At 34.0% G+C, this 21,578-nt stretch overlaps 1 protein-coding gene across 6 annotated transcripts; it reads left to right on the top strand.

The window, feature by feature from the left end:
* The first annotated feature begins 994 nt into the window (after positions 1-994).
* LOC136821551 (Golgi apparatus protein 1-like) lies at positions 995-21,258 on the top strand. Of its 6 annotated transcripts, none has more exons than XM_067077776.1 (24): positions 995-1,168; positions 7,821-7,951; positions 8,166-8,201; positions 8,423-8,509; positions 8,959-9,189; positions 9,548-9,850; positions 10,021-10,162; positions 10,481-10,707; positions 11,024-11,139; positions 11,467-11,568; positions 11,838-11,994; positions 13,380-13,409; positions 13,813-13,950; positions 14,369-14,455; positions 14,646-14,708; positions 15,124-15,234; positions 15,684-15,772; positions 16,108-16,207; positions 16,577-16,669; positions 16,965-17,402; positions 18,220-18,414; positions 18,703-18,823; positions 19,232-19,338; positions 19,962-21,258. In XM_067077776.1, the coding sequence occupies exons 1-24, from the start codon at positions 1,051-1,053 to the stop codon at positions 20,121-20,123; spliced, it is 3,384 nt and encodes a 1,127-aa protein (XP_066933877.1). In that variant the 5' UTR covers positions 995-1,050; the 3' UTR covers positions 20,124-21,258. The 6 variants fall into 6 exon arrangements, with proteins under 6 accessions (XP_066933877.1, XP_066933880.1, XP_066933876.1 ...); XM_067077775.1 differs by having other exon boundaries at positions 996-1,168; positions 10,021-10,166; positions 10,485-10,707; positions 19,962-20,216; XM_067077779.1 differs by lacking the exon at positions 13,380-13,409 and having other exon boundaries at positions 19,962-20,944.
* Positions 21,259-21,578: the final 320 nt, after the last annotated feature.

Below are 21,578 nucleotides of genomic sequence, written 5' to 3' on the forward strand. Positions count from 1 at the left end.
GTGGTGATATAGATAAAAGATAACATGTACATTTCTTTCAGATATATCTTTCTCCCGAAAAATTTTAACACCTTTTAAAAAGATTTCTAAAAATAGATTATCGCTATGACACTTTTCTCAAACGTAAGGAAGAAGGAAAAACGATGAAAAATGAAAAAGCAAATATCTTTAAAAGATATGTTGATGTTGGGAAATTCTTTTTACCATTAACTTAATGACACAGCTGTTTAACAAAAGATGATTTTCCATTCACTTTTTCATTAATTACACGAGAAATTATATTATTTCCGTGGCTGATTTCACTCAGCTTAAAAACGATTAAGTATTTGTTAAACAATGCCAACGTGTTTTGATTGTTTTAAAACAGGTAATGACAGATCCTGTACCAAATCCAACTGCCATTCTACATATTCTATATGCTAACACTTTTTTTCGTTGTCGATAGTAATCCCTTGTCCTTTTTAACGTACACAAAATTGGTGAATTGTGCTCCCCTGTTTATTTGATCAGTTCGCTGGTTTGATACAAGCCATAACTCCCTTAGAGCAAAAAGAAATTTGATTAAATATATGGGGACGTGTTGTGTAATTGTATAGGATTACTTTGTGAGGAGTAACAGTATTCGCTCGTTACCCTCATTGTGACAGACAGTCAAAGATTTGATAGATATACCTAATGAAGTTGCATTACTGTATGCTCCTAAATTTCAAAAGGAAACTTATCCGATGTGCGGAGAGAAATTGCCATAGGCATAGACCACGCACAGCGTTCTTTCGAAATCCTTTTATATTTTTCTTGAAAGAATAAGTGTAAGGATTGTAAAGAAAATTACTGACAATTACATCTTGAATAACCACCTATTAACTTCTTGTTCATTATAAGAGTTCGTTGCAACAAAAAACAAGGATATAAAAACGAGACCCGGAAGTTTTTTTCATTCTTTGCGTTTTCGCTTAGCTTACGTGTTCTTTTCTCCGTTCATTGAAAAAGATAACAGATTGAAAGGGAATTTGACCACGCTCTTTATTTTGATATCGTGTTGTACCAAAGATGGCAGACTGTAGCTGCGGCAAGATGTCTGGAACTAGAAGAAATTTTGTTTTTGTAATTTTTGCTGTAGTTTTATTCAATTTATGTCTTGTTAATGGCAAATCTATACCCAAGAAAGGTAATTTTTATTTTTCATACTACTTCAAATAGCAACGGCAGTCAGGCACATCCTGGCAAATGAACGGGGTGAGCATTTGCATGGGGTATTCGTCACCCAGTGTAAATGAGATAGGACGTCTCAGGCTAAAAGCGTGAAAATGAATAAAAATGAACTTCAAACTGAAAATGGGAAAAAAGAAAGAAAACTGGGAACTTTATTTTTTTGTTAAAAGTTTCTTCAATCTTCGAAGAAAAAATTGACCCATGGAAAAAAAATTTCATCTATGCAGTTCTTCAAAATGAAGAAAAATATTTCAAACCCGGTTCAATTGCGTGGGGTATTCAGCACTATTACATCACTTTTGTTTTCGACCCCTTGCATTTGCCACCAATCACAAGTGAAAAATACCCCGTTCATTTGCCAGGATGTGCCTGACTGAACGGGTTAAAAAATGTAGTGAAAGTTGTCCTTTTTTATGAACAAAAACACACACTACACACTGAGAGAAAACAATCCAAACAAATTACCAAAATTACACTGCCCTAAATGGTTCATTCTGGAATTGATGTAAAGCTTACTTCAGACTATTAGGGGCCGTCGACATTCGACTTTCGAATTTTTAACGGCATTTGGCCGTTAAGGAGGGGGAGGGGGTCGACCATGTGCCGTTAAGGGAAGGTCGAAAATCTCTTTAGGGGTCAACTCACCACATATCAATTCTTTTCTCCAGAAAATATAGATTTTTGAGACGTTTATTCCATACAAATGTTACTTTCCATATTTATATATTTCATATATTATTCCATATTTCCTCGGTTACTCCGAGGTCACTAGTTTGTTGGAACTATCTTCGTTGTCTCCCCTCCGTTTTCTCATTTACTCCCTCTTACTAGTATATGGATTTAGATATATCATTTTATAACAGAGTATCATCACAACTTGTGCTAGTTTTTAAATGTAAATTCCACTTTGTTCATATTTTACATCCATTTGTACATTATATTTAGGATGAGAGTATCGGTAAATATATTCTATATCTATCTATCTATCTATCTATCTATCTATCTATCTATCTATTTTCCTCCTTTTATCAACTAAGATCTGCTAAAGTCACATACCTAAAGTATTCACTTCGCTATTTTTTAGAATAATTTTAACCAAAACAAACGACCCGATGTTTATGTCTCGTGTTCCTTTTGTTTAGACGGTCCGCGCGGCCCTTGAATTTCGCAGACGGTCGGTCTTTTTCTTTGAAATGCCGCTATTCTTTTGATTATGATTACGGAGATAATTAATTCGCGCAACTTTCGGAAAAAAGTTTAGAAATTATCTCCGTTATTTTTAAAATGTAAACTGGGCGAAGTCGTAGCGAAATTAAAGATGGCTGACGAAACAACGATGAAAGTGAAGGAGAAAATTTAGAGTTTCATCGATTTTTGACAATTTTTTAACTTTAGAGAATTTGATGGCCGTTAACGTAGAGGGGGGAGGGGGTCAGAACCATAACGGCCAAATACCGTTAAAAAATTCGAAAGTCGAATGTCGACGGCCCCTTACTCCCCCTGGAAACTTGGAGTAGAACCGCTTGGAGGTTGAGATTTTTCGCAAAAAAGGGGATGTCATTTTTTTAATTAATAAGCCGAGATAGGATAATAGATGATAGCATAGAGAGCTCCTGAAAAGGTTATGGCTTCTTAATAAAGACAAAAGACATATCTGGACTTATTTCATACTTTCCAGTCTCTTGTTTGTAGTTTTTCTGACTTTCTGGTTCTTTGAGAGTTATTTTCTATGTTTTCTGACTGACTGAATGACCGAAGAAATAAAGATATCGCGACCGGTGGGATTTTAGTCAGAAAGTCTGCCGTATACTATCTTCGCTTTCTGATTTGAATGATGGCGCTGCGATAGAACGTCAGAGGGAACCCCTCGACCGTTTTCGGTCGACGCATGCGTCAACTTTTGAAAATAATTCAAAATTGCGCAATATCCGTGGTTGTTAAATTAAAAATAAAATGCCCGTATTGTTTGTCTTTAAATAATTTTTTTATCTTAGTGAGGAAAACCACAGCTTAATTATTGATTTTGACTAACTGCCGTTCAAAACAAAATCTAATTCCGAGAATCTAAAAGTTTACGAAGCAATTCTACAATGAATATCTTAAAGAAGAAAACCAATCTTTAATCACATTGAGAAAATAATGGAAGTCTTTCCTTTTGCCATTAAGAAAAAGTAATATTTTCGATGCTGTTGCTAATATGTATACTCACTTTCTTTTTCATACGGCTGTCCTCCTATAATTATCTACTTTATCTTTTATCTACGTTGGAGTGCAATTTCTACGCTAATACGGCAGAAAGTATATTGAATAGAATGCTCTCTCATTCCCTGTGTTAAAAACAAAATAGAGAGAGTTTCGTGGTCGCACAGCTTTTTTAAAATACCCTCTCAATATCTTGATTTTGTTTGAGATATAGATCTTTAGTTGATACAACCAAGGGGATGTAAATAAACCTTCGAGAAGTCGAAGGCAAAATGGTAGATAAGATACGGTAGAAATGAACGAAGATCTGATCAGTGGGTGGTAAAAGATGCTTGTTTATTTTCAAATTGGGTGATTAATTTTACACTTTTTGAACAAAATCTTTTGGTTTTTACATCTGAAAACACAAGTGAGGAAGACATTTTTGTTCATTATGTTTTATTTACAACAGGAAAAGAAAAAACACTTATAAAATAGTGATTTCTCTTCTCTTTTTAAAAATAAAAGTTTATGTTAAACTTTTATGTTTTTTTTCTGCCATTTTAGAATGAATAATTATGGTGTCAGCCCCTCTAATTATGCGAAGACCTTAGTTATAAATTTAAAAAAGAGGGAATTCTGATTGGTTTTAAATTCAAATTTGGTGTGACAGTTAATAGTTTCAGTTACATAATTTGTGGGTTCCACTGGACTCTCTATTTTTTCCACCATCAGATTATCAAAGACAAAAAATAGTTGAGCTCCAGACCCTGGACTAGTGGGATTTGAACCCACTAAAGTTCCAATTTTTAGATATCCAATGCCTTAACCACTGCGCCACGACAGACCAGACTATATAGAGAGAAAAACACAAAAGAGTGCTTTTTTCGAGCTGCAACCAACCCTAACCCTAACGGATAATAACCCAATTCCTAGCCAATTTGATACTCAACCACACCCAAACCACACCCATACCCAACCCTACCAGGTCACCTGCAGGTCCTGACACTATTCCTGCATGCCAGATCCAAAAAATAGATCTATGTCTTTCGCTTTTATGAAGAAGCCTTCACCTCCTGAAAAAATCCTGAGAAAGTGCAATGAGCTCACGTGCGTTTGGTTTGGGAACGCGAAACACGAACGCAAACTACCCATGTCTAAACTTTTCAATATATCTCCAGAACTAACAGATTTTTTGAAATTCTGTAAAAAGGTATAAGTTCCTGAATAGTTTTACTATGTTCTTTGAAAAAATCATAACCATCAGTCAAATACTCGTTCATCTATTTAAGATTGAAGACAAAAATTTGCGAAGAAAAATAAACCTTGAGCACAAAAAATGCTTTTTTAAACACTTTTTTCCACCGAAAAACAAATAACTTTTACAGACTTACCTTCCCCAAACATTGAAGAAGCCTCTACTAATTAAAGTAAATGAGATAAGATAAGATAAAACCTTAAAATCAACCAGAATGTACAACCTTTCGTCCAAAGCAAAAGACGTGCTTTTCTCGCCGCCATCTTGTTTTTCGAATGAGAATTCTAGAGAATTCCATTCGTTTCCAGCTCCCGCGGTCTTTTTTCATCCAATCAGATCGCGCAATTTCACTTTCGCTTTCTCTAGTCCAATAAGACTGCGGGATTTGAGTCATGTGACATCTCTGTTAAAAACCCGCGCGAAATACAGGGGTTCACAAAATAGAAATACAGGGGGTCACACTACTGGGGACAGTAACTGAAAGCAAGCAATTAAGGCCAATATTTTTGGTTTTTCTGAAGGACAAAAGGTATAGGAAGCTTTACTGAAAGAGGGATAAGGCTGGGACAATCTATTTAAAAGATATGGACAAAAAAAGGCACTTTTTTTGGGTGATAATTAAGATTTTACTTAGAAACTTGAATTCTCTTACCCCCGTCTCGGGCCCCCTTGATATGAGCAAAGGAACCATGTTGGCCACCCCTACTGAAAATTTCAGATCAAAACAAACAAGGAATTAATTCCTGTAACTCGAAGAAAATTGGAAAAAGCTGGTTTTTGACTGTTTCTGATCCTAAAGTGCTATTTTTTGGTAAAAGCTATGCAATTTATGTTTGAATTTCTAGAAAGCTTACCCATTCATTGTTAGTACATTTTTTATTTGAAAGTAATCTCTTCATGGAATAAAAAGATATAGTCAAATCTTGTAGGGTCATTTTTCAAAAATTTTTTGCCAAATTCGATTTTCGCATTTCGCCATTTTACCCTACGCAAACGCACATGACCTAAAACCTGAACAAAGTCCCCCTGGAAAAGTTAACTGTAAAATCTCTATAATAATAATAATGATAATAATAATCCAATTTTTCAAAATCAGAAAATCAGGAAATCGCTGAATTTTTGCTACCTGGGAGAAATGTGGTAATGTCAGCATATAGTCAACTCAGGTAATCGTTACGCACCCCTAATTCTTACGCACTTTTTGAATCGCCAATATTTCATGATATACTTGGTTTCTAACCTTGAAGTAAAATTATTATGAAAGCAAAACATTTCCCTACCTTTTGTACCAATAATTTGTTTCTGTTTTGACTTCCCGCTCGCCAAAATTTGCTTCAAAGAAGATGCGCTGTGGCGATACCATTTTGATATTTAAGAAGGATGAAGTAACTTTTGAACTGAGGAGATCTGGGTACAAGATAGTGCGCAAATGGTTGTTGCTAAGAAGCAGCCTATTCAAGTACGTTTTATCCCACCAAATGTTTTTTCTTGAATGTTTCGTGATAAATAACAAGAGCCGCAGATCAATTAGGTGCGTAAAATTTACGAGGGTAGCCCAATCATTACGCACTTTTCAAGTTGCCATTCAAGCTTAAAGTCGCCAATACAATGTTTTCAAGTAATATCTTTTCAACACAGTTTAATAGCCAATTGGTTTTCTTAACAGTTTTCCGATCCACGGAATCGATAGGGAAAAATGCGGAATAATTACGGATTTGGCACCTAATCATTACGCAGTTGAAAAATGTTGTTTAATGAATTTTGGCTTATCGCAGATAGCTTATATGAATGAAAAAGGTTGGAAAATACTTTAGCTATCTAAAAAGAGCTCAACCAGCCTTTAATCGCAAGAATTAGCATGCACGGAATCGATAGGGAAAAATGCGGAATAATTGCAGATTTGGCACCTAATCATTACGCAGTTGAAAAATGTTGTTTAATAAATTTTGGCTTATCGAAGATAGCTTATATGAATGAAAAAGGTTGGAAAATGCTTTAGCTATCTAAAAAGGGCTCAACTAGCCTTTAATCCCAAGAATTAGCCGCAAAATCAACCTTTCTCTGAAAAGTGCGTAACGATTACCTGAGTTGACTATACCTTGTCTACTTCCTTCATAACAACTAGTCTGCAAAGCAGTTAAAGTAATTTTTATTATAACTTTCTCATAAGGTTTTATGTATGAACATTTAAAAGACCAGAAAGTTCATATGACAAAATTAGAAAAGGTATCTCAGCATTACACAAAGTATATATGCAGCCCTCGAATTTCAGGTCGGCATTCGGCAGTGCCGACCTAAAAGCCGACCAAAGAGTGCGTATGGTCGGCAGTTCATTGCCGACCATATTCATTGATTCTCTCGGCAGCCGACCATAAGTTATCTTTTAGGTCAGCAAAGCCGACCTGTAACTGTAAAATGAAAGTCTCTAATAAGAACCATATCGCACTCAAATAAAAAAACAAACATTGCCGTAGCCTTTAAACAACTTTGCCGACCTAAAATATAGCTCAGATCGGCATTGCCGACCTAAAAACAAGCTTAGGTCGGCAAAATTTTGCCGACATTTGGACGGCACTTACGTGCCGACTTAATTTTACTTGAATTTCGAGGGCTGTATATGGTAGGAATGAATAGAGTGAATACACCTTATCCTCGCAATGTTGCAGCTCAACACTTTTGCAGAGGTAATAAACAAGTCCTAAAATGATGGATTTCAAGCATAAAGCCTTACAAAACAGCTAAAGTATTGTTGCTAAGATTGTTGCTTGTTGTTTCCTCAGAGATGATGCCATCAAAATTGTTGTTTTTATTTTTTGCATAGCTTCTGAAAGCTTGTTAAATTTTGTGTTTTCATTTAGATAAAAATAAGCTCTTATAGGCTCTTTTGCTAGCCTTGTTACCATTTTTGACTCCATAATTCACCACTAATTTATCATGGAATCAAAATGGCATAGTGGCTAGCAAATAAAGGTTGCAACCCCAGACTGATTACCAGATTCCACTCCCGATTCCACAACCATGACCTGGAAAAGTTTGTACAGGCTACTGTTTGGCAATAATGTCCTAAAATGTACATCTTAATAAACACCATTTTAAAAATTCTATAATTTGTATTATAAATATAATTTGTTAATTGGATTCATGCAATGATTTTAACTTCAATTTGTAGGAGAGGAAGAGCAACGTTACATACTCTCAAAAGATCCAACATGTGCCAGAGATGTAGAAAATCATTGCTCAAAAGTTCCAAGAAAGGATAATAATTTTGCTGTCTTTGTTTGTATGCAAGAAGCTTTATATGTAAGTTTAACTGATTTATATTTTTAAATTGTTTTCTTTTTCTTGGTGTTTTCCATATGAGTTATTACAATGTCACCTCCCCACATAAATGAGGATTAGATTTTGGCATAACCCTGCTTACAAAGATTTTGGCCATTCTTGCAAAAATAAACATAGATAAGCACAAATTATTGCTTAACTTTTGCTTTCATATAATTGCATCATTTATTTTTAGAGAGATGATGACGATATCAGTGAAGAATGCCACCAGGTGCAGATATTTTTTTAGTCTTTTTGCCTGATTTATATAATCATTTAAAATTGAAATTGAAAATCTTTTACCCCGTTTTATCATACATTTTACTTGAAGCGAAGTTCAAACTCAAACAAAACATTTTAAAAACATATAAATTAGAAATTGAATAAATTACAGCAATCTAAAAGTAAGAAAATATATTTCAATCTTAATGAACTATTTTTTATGTTTTCCAGACTATGTGGCACTACAAATTTAACTTGACTTCTGATATGAAATTCGATGAAGCAGCAACACAAATTTGTGAAACTTCAATTCCCAAAGTAAGTAGAGAGGAGGTGTGAAATTATTTTACTAATTTCAGGCCATATTTTAGAAAAGCAGGGCAGCATCAGTTGGTGGCTAAAAAAGGGCACTTTGTCTTGTTTTTTTTTTCGCTAAAAAGGCTACTTTTACCAAATTGTTAGTGATTTCAGGAGGGGCAGCGTCCGGGTATGAAAAATAGCCTGAATTTTATACCTAATTTTGATGAAACGATGGCTTGCCTCTTACCTCAATTATAGTTTGAACAAAAATTGATCGCCTTATTACACTTTATATAACTACTCAAGTTATTAACTCTAATCTGTTACCCTCGCTCTAATTACAACCGTTTAACAAAATTTGATCGGTGGTAATTTTTTGAAAACCCTGCCTTTTCGCGTTAATAAATTGTCACATTCATTATGTTATAAAGTACTTTATGATTTTTATTTTGTTTATGATTCTGTAGGTTAAAGAATGTGCCAATCCAAAATTACGAGACACTAAAGGATTTTTGATGAATTGTATGGTTGAAAATCGACATGAAGTGGAAGATACAAAATGTAAAGGATTCTTAAACAAAATGGCTGCCATTATTTTCTCTGATTATCGTCTCATCAAAGGGTTCTATGATGATTGTCATAAAGATATCACAACAATGAAATGTGCAATAATCACAAGACCAGATGATGATGAAGCTGTATGTCTTTTTGTTTATTGTTATTTTTTTTCAAATCTAAACGTCATTATTTTGTTCTTTGTTTTTGTTCTTTTACAAACTCTTGCTCCTTTTTTCTTGGGAGTATAACTTACTTAGGTATTTATTAAGACATTGAAGGTTTTGACAATTTGAAATAAAAGCTTTTGTTTACTATGAAACAAAGCTTTTCTCTTATAGCTAAAAGAATAAATTAATCTTTAATCACATCCTAGTAGATTTTTACAAAGTTTAAAAATTTTCTTTCCCCCAATAGATGAAAAGTAAAATGAAATATCTGTTGAAAACGTTAAATCTTGATAATTCACAAAAATAAATATCTTTGTTCTTTGTCATTTAGACCGAATCACATGAGCAATCAGAAGTTGTCAGCTGCTTAGAATCACGATTTGAAGAAATCAAAAATGAAAAATGTCAACAAGCCGTTTTGAAAGTCTCTGAATTGCAATCAGATGATTACCATATGGACAGACCATTATTCTATGCTTGTCAAAATGCTCGTGAAATTTTCTGTAAAACTGTTCAATCAGGTGAAGGTCGCATCTATGAATGTCTTTTGAAACATTCGCAAGAGGAAAGTATGGACCATGCATGTGCAATTAAATTACTTGCTCGCTCTAAGATGATGCAAAAAGATATTAAGGTATTACATTTTGTCTTGTTTTTTACTCACATTGAGTTGTTTACCCTTTTTGGGATACGAGAGAATTCTTGGGTTATTTAAAAGATGCCTTTTAATGCCTCCTGTTTCTTTTGGAACAAATTTTAGCTTCAAATAAATGATGATATCATGTGCTTTTCTTCTTGATTTAGATCAATTACCCATTATGGAAAGCATGCGAAGCAGACTATAAGAAATATGATTGCGAGAAAGAGAGAAAAGAAATCAAGAACCCGTCAGAGCACGGAGAAGGTTCTTTATTGTTGATGTGTTTGACCAAACATCAAGCTGAAGGCAAGTATTTTCATAGACTTCATATCAACACTCATCACTTAACTGAAGAATCATTTAAGTTATTTCTAAAGAGCATTGCAAAAAATTTTAAAAGATATTTAAAAAAAATTCACTTTCTTCTTTTTTTTAACATGCAAGCAATATCTCAATCAACACTTCATATTTACAAGAAGTGTGATTGCTTGTCTTTCTTTTTCTTATCTTGTCTTGATGTAAAATAAACATGATGCAGTCACTTAGGTTAGTTTTTAATGGAAAGCATGACTATAAGAAGTACTAGATTTTTTTATTGCATTACTTTTGAATTCAAATTTCCAGGAAGTCCTATTGAACCGGACTGTGCAAATGAGATGCGATCTTTTGCCATGTTAATCTTTGAACAATATCAAGTCAGTCCTCTAGTCGTTGGTAAATGTGATAAAGAAATTCATGAGCATTGCAAGACACTTATTGGTAAAGAAAAGGATGACGGAGGAATGATGGACTGTTTGATGGGTCTTGCTGCTAAAGAGAATAGTGGAATGAGTGAACAGTGTTTTACAGCTGTAAGCACACAAGTTCCATACAATCAAAATAAATCAGCTCTAGTCTGAATCAGAGTTTACAAAGAAGGATTGACCTCAATTGTCTGGGTCATTGCACTTATTTTCTTATCGACACAAAATTTCAATGTCTTTCCTTCTTTGTGAAGTCGACTAAAACTCTTTGTGGTGTTAAATGTATTAGAACTAAAGCCATTCTCTCTCATAATCTTAATATTCTGACATTTGATGGCATTCCTTTCTGGTTAACTCTTAAAAGTTGATCTTTTTACCCCCAAGATAACCTGTTCTAAATTTTCATGTTGTATACACTTTTTAGATTACAGAAGTCTTGAAGGAGACAGGTGCAGGTGATAATTACAAAGTTGATCGTGGATTAGAAGTGGCTTGCCAATCCACCATTGCTCAGTTATGTGAGGGAAAACAAGACTCAATGTAAGCTTTTTCCTTTGGAAGCTGGAATTTGAGTAATCTTTGGACTTTGTTGTTTCTTTGTCTATGAAAAAAACTGATTTCAAAAAAGAATGTTAAAGTTGGGCCATATCGAAACTCTCTGAAGACATTAACAAAGTCCAAAGATTAATCAAATTTTAGAAATGCATTTTTAATGTACAATTGTTAATTCATATAGCAGTTTCAAAATGTATATCAATTACTCAGTGCTAAATATGTTTTACCAAAATGAAGACACTTTTATTTAGCTCACAAAGGGAGTCTTTAATATGATCTATTATATATTTCTCTAACCTCTCTTACTTTTAGGATTCTTTCTTGTCTGATGGAAAATACACACAACCCCAAGATGGACCCTTCTTGTCGTGAACAAGTTTTCCATCTTCAATTCTTTTTGGCTAGAGACTTTAGGTATTATGAATATTTTTTATCATATAATGTTTTTTTACTACAATGCCAACTGACACCTGGGTAAAATGGGGTAAGATGAAAACTATGAGTTTTGTTGTATGATAAAGTACATCGTATAACATGTTGTCAAATATTTTAAGAGCATTTTCCCTTGATAAGCTGGTCATGGGATTTTATCAATTTATCCATTAAAGCAAATCATTTAACATTACTTTCTTAAAAAAATGATAGTGAAAGTGGCACTAATTATTTCACCCCTTTATTTTAAGACTGGACTCAGCCTTGTACAGAGATTGTAAAGATGATGCCAAGACCATCTGCCATGCCACCGATTGGGGAAATGAAAAGGAATCCACCATGCCCGATAACTTTGTCATTTCATGTCTATACAGAAATGCTATTTTACATGACAATCCAGCACATAAGGTGACTAACTAAACCATATTTTAATGACTTTTCCATGACATGTCACAAAATGCACAACCAAGTTCCATCTTATCAGTGTGACGGATTTCGAACTCGACCTTGTTCCTAAATTATATTTTGTTATCTCAAAATTTGAAGATTTTCTTAAAATAAAATAAAACCGCTTCCCTGTCTGCCTCGTAATACTTGGACAGTGACATAGGTATCTAGAGAGTCAGAATACGATAAATTACTCGATAAAGAGAAGTCGAGATGGTTTTGTTTATCAAAAAGTCGATGTCAATGTCTTTGGTGTATGACTTTTAAAGAGTTTTTTTTCCATGGCAATAGCACACTTGATCATCAGATACCTATTAATGTTTCGCAATTATAACAAACACAAGCACACATTTTACTAACTCACACATATGAAACCAATATATTATAGTACAGTATGACTAATTTTGACTGAGAAACACTCAAACCTTTCACCATTCTACCGGGTGATCCAGAAGAAAGTATAAAGGTTCGATGGTTAACTGTGTCCAAAATAATGTGAATTTTTACTATATTCTTTTAATTGTCAAGAGGAATGGCAAACTTAAAATTTGGCATATAGCTTTTCAAATTTGGTTTAGTGGCTCTCAAGTTATAAGCTTTTGAAGTCAAAATTCACTTTTGAAAAAGTCCAAAAACACGTCAAAAATGGGGTATAAAATTAAGCATTTTTTAACATTTTTCACTAAAGTTTTTTTGAAAATCGCTCTGAAACTTTAGGATAATTGGTAAAAATCAGCTGAGATGATTAATTGAATTGTAAAAGTCATTAGAATAGTGAAAATATGAGGTTTTCATTTAGAATTGCGTTAATTTGATAAGATAAAAATTGATTGATGTGTTTTTTGGACTTTTTCTAACTGCAAATTTTGACTTCAAAAGCTTATAACGTGAGAACCACTGAACCAAATTTACAAAGTTATATACCAAATTTTCAGTTTGCCTTTCCTCTTTGCAATGACAAAAGAATTCATTAAAAGTTTACATTATTTTGGACACAGTTAGCTATCAAACCCTTATAGTTTTTCTGTGTCACCCGGCATCACTAACAGACATACACACACAAGCAACTGATATAATGGGTTTCAAAATTTATGATTGGTTTAAATATTGGTTTTAATTTGAAAACGTCAATCATTTCCATCGCCATAAATTTTGAACCCATATGTATCTAGGTACATTGACATCACTTATAACACAACAAGCATTCATTTCTTTTCATAAATTAGTAAGATAAAGCAACAAAATAAAAGTAAAATATATAAAAAGTAACTAAAATAAATACAAGTAAATATCCATCCCCTACCTGAGCCTATCTCAACTGAAACTTTGCCTCTTTCTACGTTTAGACCGTTTTTGACAAGAATAGGATACCGAAGGTACAGAATACTACTTACCCCTTTTATACATTTTAAAACCTCACCCCTTTCGTAAATTTTCTGATTTTCTGAAATATCGGTCGGGTTATTGCGTGAAACTTGAGGAAAATTTGCGTGAATGCATGAATTTCGAAAAAAAATTGTGTGATTACGTGGAAAACCATGGTGGTTGGTAAATCTTCGTTAAAATATCAAAGGGACTTTCAGAAAAGTGAACTGAAGACAAAAACACAAGGGAGTCTCCAAAAATGACCTCCTCGACACGGAGAGGGCAAAAAAAAAATCTGGAATAGCCCAATGTACAATAAAGTTAAATAAAGATAACCATTTTAGTAAACATTCATTAATACACATAATTATATTAATAAATAATTTTTTTTCATCTAACTTTCTGTTGTAACAGGTATCTGATGTTTGTGCCAGCCATGTCAAACGTGTCATGCACCAAAGGGCTACTGACATTCGACTTATGCCTGAAATTGAGAAACCCTGTATGGCTGACCTTGGCAAATTTTGTACTGATCGCCATGAAGAAGGGGAGGTATAGTAACATAATTTCCTATCTTTTTCATACTTTATATTAGACAGCGGATAAATGTTTCGCACACATTAGGAGAGCCATGTTAGAGAGAGCGCAAAGTGTGAAATTGATGCCTGAGATTGAGAAGCCGTGCATGGAAGATCTGGGCAAACTATGTATGGACAGCAAGGAGAAAGATGAGGTAGAATTTTGATTGTCTTCGTTTCAGTTTTGAAAAGAAGACCAGGCTTGATCTTGGCCATAATCTAAGAAAAAGTTTCCTTTTTTAAGCTAATTTTAGAAGCCATTATTTGAATAATTTAAGAATGTTATGATATGACATCAGTCAAAAAAGAGCATGCACATCATTTTGTGAAGGGTGTGAAATTTTTTTATTTTGAATAATTTCTTGATGATCTTTAATGTTTTTTCCATCCAGGAAATTGATTGTCTACAAGAGCATCTTGAGGAATTGCAAAACAAATGTCAAGAAGCTATCAAAACTTTCACCAAGATGGAAGCCAAGGTAAATAATGAACGCTGAAATTCACTATGAGCCGTGCTCTATCGTCAATATTTGCCAGTCCTTTTTATTCTTTTCTAATCATTTCTTCTAATCATCTCATTTCTTTTCATAATTTTCTTGCTACCACCCAACCAATAATGTATCATATTTTTAAAAGTTAATGTTTTTTTCATATGGTTTTCTTTTACAGGACTTTGATTTGGACAAACATCTTGTCGACAAATGTGGTGCTATGGTGACCAAATTCTGTCCAGTATGTTTTATTATAGTTTTATTCTCCTTCTTCCTTACTCTAAAGGTGATTTTCTAAATTCTTTGGAAGTCATTTTTCACTATTTTAAACAGCTATTAAGCCTGAGTTCTTCTTCTTGAATGGGTCTGAACATGAGTTTTACAACAAATAGTATAATTTCATAAATTTCACTTTATTTCTGTTTTCAAGCATATCGTCGTATCGTAGCTCTAAAGTATATATTTTCACACCTCATTTTTCGACCCACTTTACTTGAAAAAATAGCACCGTCCCAAGCCTTATTTGTCAAAAAAAAATTCATTTTTTCAAGACGTTATTTTTTTTCATCAATTGGATCTTTCTAACTATAGTTATGTAAGTCTTGGTTACTTGGTTACCTAATTTTCAACCCATTTCTTTTTGTTCTTCTTTACAGAACGAATTACAAGATAAAGATGGAGAACAAATCCTACCATGTTTGATATCACACAAGAATGATATTGAAATGAACGCTGAATGTACCACAGCTCTTGAACATTGGCAATTGGTAAGGAGATGAAGAAAAATATCGTTGCGATTCTTCCATTATCATAATTTTCATACTTGAGGGATCCCCAGAGGGCGCTAGGTTTGATAGCTGACGGGTATTTTACGTCCAATCTTCGACCCTCAGAGTCAAATTTTTTCTATTTTCCAAGACTCGTGGGGGGGGGGACTGAAATGAAATCTTATTCCGTTACTGGTCCCCGAAGATACTTATGCCTTTCAGTAGCCGAGGTACCCTTTTCCCCTCCTGGAAATTAACTGTTGGCTATTGACAGATAATTGTTTGGAAATTGTTTCACTCCTTTTCAAAACAGCAGGAATAAAAATTTCCCTGTCAATGACAAGCATATCCCATCTGATATCACAAGTGATTTGTCTATAAGAGCTTATCCAGCCATTTGGTTTTGTTGTAAACATTGACGCTTGTAATAATTCCTTAATTTTCTTCAGATCGAAATGAAAGATATCGAGTTCAGTCCTCGATTGAAGGACGCTTGCATGGATGATGCAATGAAACTTTGTAAAGATGCTAAATCTAAGTAAGGGGAATTTATTTCTATCATTAAATTTCCTTTTCAAGTTTCAGACCTACCGGTATAGGAACGTAAATAGACCGGGTTAAACACCAAAAGAATTCGACGATACTGATGTTTGACGTTTATAATTGCTAATTTAAAGACGTTTGATACTATGTGATATTTAAGGCTCAAAATTGAGGTTCTAAGTTCAAGATCCAAGATGGGCAAACAGGACAGTTTCGAATCCAAATAGAATAAAATAACAATTCCATCGCGACATGTCTTAATAACAAAATCGAGTGCGACTTTTTATAGACAAATTAACCATGACTTATTGTCTCTTTTCTTTAAACTAGATATCAAGCTGTACGTTGTTTATCACAGAAGATGGTCGAAGATCACACCAAAGTCTCTTCGCAGTGTAAATTGCAAATCCGAAAAGAATTGACCATCCAGGTACTAATAATAATAATGACATTAACTTGTAGGGAATCATCAAAATTTACCATCAGGTTACTTCAAAGAACGAATTTTACAACCACTATATAGGTGGAATTCTAACTGAAAATAATCTATCCCTGGGGAATTGCAAACGCATTTAGGATTAAACATCTTTGAAATTTTGGATCTTCACACGATTCTTGGAAATAGAATTCCGGTTGTTTTACCCCTATGGAGTTCCAAAACCTTTCCAACCTTGAACCTTTGGCGCTGAAACGGAGTATACGGTTTTGTTTTGAAAAAAAACAGTTATAATTACTTCAATCTGGTCTAACTTGCTTTTGACGTTGCATTGTTCTAATAATTTTTTCGTTTTTTTTTCAGAGTGAAAACATTAAATTGAATCCAGAGATGTTCCACGCTTGTCAAGATGACATCAAAGAACATTGTCACGGTATCCCACCAGGTGGTGCTCAGGTCAGTTGTCAATCATTTTGAATTTGAATATTGTACCTCAGAAACCTTCATTTTTGCAAAGGGACCTCCCATTTTTTAATTTATTGGACCTCTCATGTTCAGTATTTATAGTGTGCAGACAGGTCTCGTACCTATTGCAAAGGACTTTTTCACAACTTTCCTAACATCACCTTATTTAGGGACTCTAACTTTATTTTTATCTCGTCAAAATTTGTTTTCCTAAACGATAACAATGATGTAGTGTAATGTGATGTAAAGATATTATAAACGAAGCCGTCTTTTGCTTTCTTCGCAGATCGAAGAATGTTTGAGACGTAACTTCCCCAAATTGAAATCAGCCGCTTGCAAGAAAGCACTTTTCAAACAAGAAGAAATGGAATCAAAAGACAACGGCATGGATTACCGTCTCATGCAAATCTGTAAACCGATGATCAAGAAGTACTGTCAACCTCTCGTTTCCACGGGTGATACGACCGCCATTATGGAATGTTTACGTTCTTTCACGCATGACACTGACATGTCTAAAGAATGTAAAGCGATCGTTTTCGAACGCCAAAAGGAACAAGCGGAATCGTTCGCTCTCGATCCTGAACTTTCGAGCTTCTGCGATTCTGATGTTAAGAGACATTGCAGTAGAGAAATGAAAGAAGCTCAAAAATCGTATGACCAAGGACACACTGACGAAGGCCTTGTCTTTGGATGTTTGGTCGATGTGTTGATCGGTAAAAAGAATGTAAGTGTGACTTTTATGCTTTGTTACTGTTAAATAACGTAATTTCAAATCCTGTGTTTTGACAATACCGTTAGGCTTCGGTTCTTAAACTGAAGATTTTGTCGCCACGTTTTTTTCTTTAAGATACGAGTTCCGCGCTAAATTGTACTTAACCTGTTTGTGACGGTTTCAACCCACTCTTCTCACGATTATCCAGGTGTCATTAAATTATCGATTTTAACGGGACGCTTTTAATCGAAAATCTATTTTCTCGCATAATTCAACCCCAGTCAGGACCTCAGAACAACGTCTATCTGACGTCCATAATGTCTTTTTTACGTTAAATGTACATTGAAACAACGTTATATATTTTCCTCTATTCTACTAAGTAAGTAAGTAAGTAATGAATTTATTTGTCTTAATAAGCGAGACGAGCGACCACACTCATAGACATAAAGCTAAACTAAGGAGGTGGCCGCACGCTACTGTTACAAGAAAAAATAGTTTCTAAGATCTTACTAGGATACATTGAAAATAAATTTTTTATAAAATAGCAATAAAGAAATGAAAAATTCAGAACGAAACTCGAAAATCGTAAAAATTAAGTATATGAAGAGAGGAAATATAATCTTGTTAAATCTTTGAGACGATCCAATGTTAGTGTAGAGATGTCGTCATAGGCTAGGTATTTTTGTATTTCGTTCCAAATCGAAATAGATTGGTATAAAATTGAGTAATTACCAATTTTATACCTATCTATTTCGATTTGGAACGAAATACAAAAATACCTAGCCTATGACGACATCTCTACACTAACATTGGATCGTCTACTATCCAGAGACTTCAACCAAGTTGTGAACAATACGTCAGACGTCGTGAACACGAGGCCGCCTTGGAATTAGAGTTGAACCCACAATTCTTGGAGCACTGTAGAGACGAGGTATTCAGGCTATGTGGAAAGACACCACCTGAAGAGGTCATCGATTGCATGAAAATGAACATTCCTAAAATCAAAGGAACACAATGTGTCGAGGTAAGATTATACTGTTATTTTGTCATTCATATTCTAAAAAGATAGGTTTTCAGAAAAATCTCAAGGAAACCAGGGAAACTCGGGGAATTCGATCTTGCAAATTACTTATAACAGAACCTCTTGTTTTTTATGGTCTGGAGGATATTATTTACTAACCATAATGGCCCCTCAGACCGCTAGTTTTAAGTTAGTTCAACTATATATTGTTGTTTAACGAAATACATATTCGACAGCTGGTTATTACCTTTTTAAAATCTTTCACATGTTCACTCTTTTCTTACGTTACAGGAAGTACGTAAGCTGATTGCGGAAGGTATTGAAGACGTACACGTTGATCCGTTCTTAGAAGAGACGTGCGCACGTGATATTAACAGATATTGTAAAGACCTGCCAAAGAAGAGTGGAAACGGTGAGTTTTCCTTTTCGATAGTTTTTCACCATTCAGTATTGAACGCGTCATTATTTATGTCTACTACTTTTGTACCGTCGTTTTGGGGTAAGATTCCTTTTCCCGGACTTAACTGACTTTAACTGGATATTTTCGCTTTCTTCGGTATGTCCTTCATACCATTGGAAAGGTTTTTTCTAAAGGTTCGGAATAAGAAAAATGGTCAACTCTCCATTTTTCAACTAGCCGGAGCGCTGGTCTTTTTTCGCTAGAAAGTGGAATCTTAAATTGACCGACTGCATATTTAGCAATATCTCGCTAATTGGAATAAAGAATCTAGTATTATTTTACTAAGAAAAGATTAGTAAAATTCATCCTTTCTTGTGCATGTAATTATTTTAAAATGTTGTATTTTTTGTTTTTCTGTAGTGGTATACTGTTTGATAGACGTACACAAAGCGAAAAACCTCCACTTGGATCCAGATTGTGACAACTTCATCGCGAAACGAATCCAACTCTACAAAGATGCTAATGTGGTAAGTAGAGTTGAAAAAAATTCAGATGCTTCTTTTTTTTACGTACCTTTCCTTGAAAGGGGTCGGCAAATTGCGTTTATTTCGATTTACTGCCCCAGTATTATGTCAAGATTACTTACATAGATATAGAGCCCGAAGGGCTATATGGCATGCTTTGGCTGAAAAGTGTGCCCAGGTTAGGTTGGAAATCTTACCTAAGTCACGCGACATTACAATAGAATTTCAGCGCTTGACCAATGAGAAGCTTTGTGGGTTTTCGAAAACAAAAGCAGCAATATTTTTTGCGACATTCACTTTTTTTTTGCTTGGAAGAGCTTAAAGCACGCCATCTAGCCCTTCGGACTTTATAAATCTATGGTTACTTAGCGGCGTTTTTTGAAGTCTATAGGTCTTCAGGCTTTGGACTATAGATTTGTCCTTTTGACTTGAAACGTGGAAAAGTGGTCAGAGTTTACAAGGTAGACTCTGCGTAAAATGTCCGAAGTTGTTGCATTGATTTTTCAGTAGACACAAAATTTGGATGCCATTTCTTGACTCTATTCCTTCGAGGTGTTTTAGCCTATACAACAACGTTGCAAGATTGAAGTTGCAAAAGTTTTAAATTATATGATTTTTTCTTTTAGAATTTCGACAGCGTATCGTCAGTGATGGTCGCCATCGCTGAATCACCACATCGCAACTACATCTACATGACCATCATGATCTTCTTAGCGGTACTTTTCTTGGGCGGTACCTTGTTCGGGCGGGTAACCAAACGGGCGTTAGCTGAACAGAAAAACCGTTAGAAAAACCATTCATCACACATTTGATATGGCAGTATTTCATTTTTGATGATATTGCTTTTTAAAAATAATTCTTATAATGTTTTTGATGGAGTACTATAAGTTGTTATGGTAAATACGGGGAGAAAAACGACATTCACTTCAATGCACTTGATTCTGCACCGATAGATGGAGTAATTTGGTTGTTGTCGATTTAACAAAGAAGTGATGCTATTTAAGTCTTTCTTGGATAGCATCCCACGAATCGAAAATCGTTAGCCTATTCCTTGGATAAAATGTTATTCATGCTTCATGACTTTATTACTTTTTTAATTTATTTAAAAAATTTTCATACTATACTATTATAGACATTTTTTTTTCTAATTTAAATGTTTTTTTCTTTTCGGATTTTTTTGCTCGTTTCCTTTAAAATTCAATAAGACCCTGATTTAATTCACTTGTATCTACAAGTATTTATATTTAAAAGATTCTTAATTTCCTTCGGTATTCATCTTAAAATCCCGACATAATTATTTGGATGCAGATTTGTGTTTTGTTTGCTTCTCAGAAGTCTTCTGTTCAAATATCCAAAGCTTTTTTAGACTCAATTCTATTTTCAATTTCCTTTTTTGTAACAAATAGATATAAATTTTTATTTGAGCTTATACTTTAAATTCTGATCTATTTTTTATTTACATTTTTTTAACTTATAGCAAATTTGGTGTTAGCTCTATATCCCGTTTTTTTTTGTCTATTTATGAAATGTAAAAAGATTAAGAATGCAGCATATCCAAAAGGTTTTGTGGTCTGATGCAAGGACACAATAAAAGATCGACTGAAATGAATTTCATTTTTACTTCGATTTCTTGAATTTTAGGGCCGATCAGACCCGTACAACAAATTTCTGTCTCGCCTAATGTTAATTTATTTAAGAATAATTTTTTGATTCATGAAAGCCTTTAACCGTAAAAACGTTCCAGGGCTTGGCATTTTTTAAATACATTCAATTTGTTCATTGGGTAGTAGTAGCCAATGTAATATGGGGGATTTTATTCGTAGTATTAGAATTTAGTATTAATAGTATCTGGAAAATGTAACTGAATGTTATTTTTTTGTTTCTTGTTATTTTGTAATAGAATAACAAAAGATGGATAGTAAATGTTCTCTGTTTTTATTGAAAAATTCTGTTTGGTCACACATATGTCTTTTTGGACCTTTTCAAAAGTGGATTTTTGACTTCTAAATCTTACAACTTTATCATAACTTTTAAACCAACCAAGTCTGAAAGTTAAGGTTCCCTATAGGTGTGATGTTGTTTGGAGGGCGTTAGATTACCTTTGCCCATTGCGTATTTTGTTTTGGTTTTGAAAGTATGCTAAGCATGTAAAAAGTTTCATCTAAGAGTATTTGAGAGGTATAATAAATAAGTGTATTATAATAAAAAGTGGATTCAAGAGGTCGTGAATAAAGCTTGGATAT

The sequence above is a fragment of the Clytia hemisphaerica genome, unplaced genomic scaffold (genome assembly GCF_902728285.1).
Source record: "Clytia hemisphaerica strain Z4C2 unplaced genomic scaffold, Clytia hemisphaerica genome assembly, whole genome shotgun sequence".
Classification (NCBI taxonomy): domain Eukaryota; kingdom Metazoa; phylum Cnidaria; class Hydrozoa; order Leptothecata; family Clytiidae; genus Clytia; species Clytia hemisphaerica.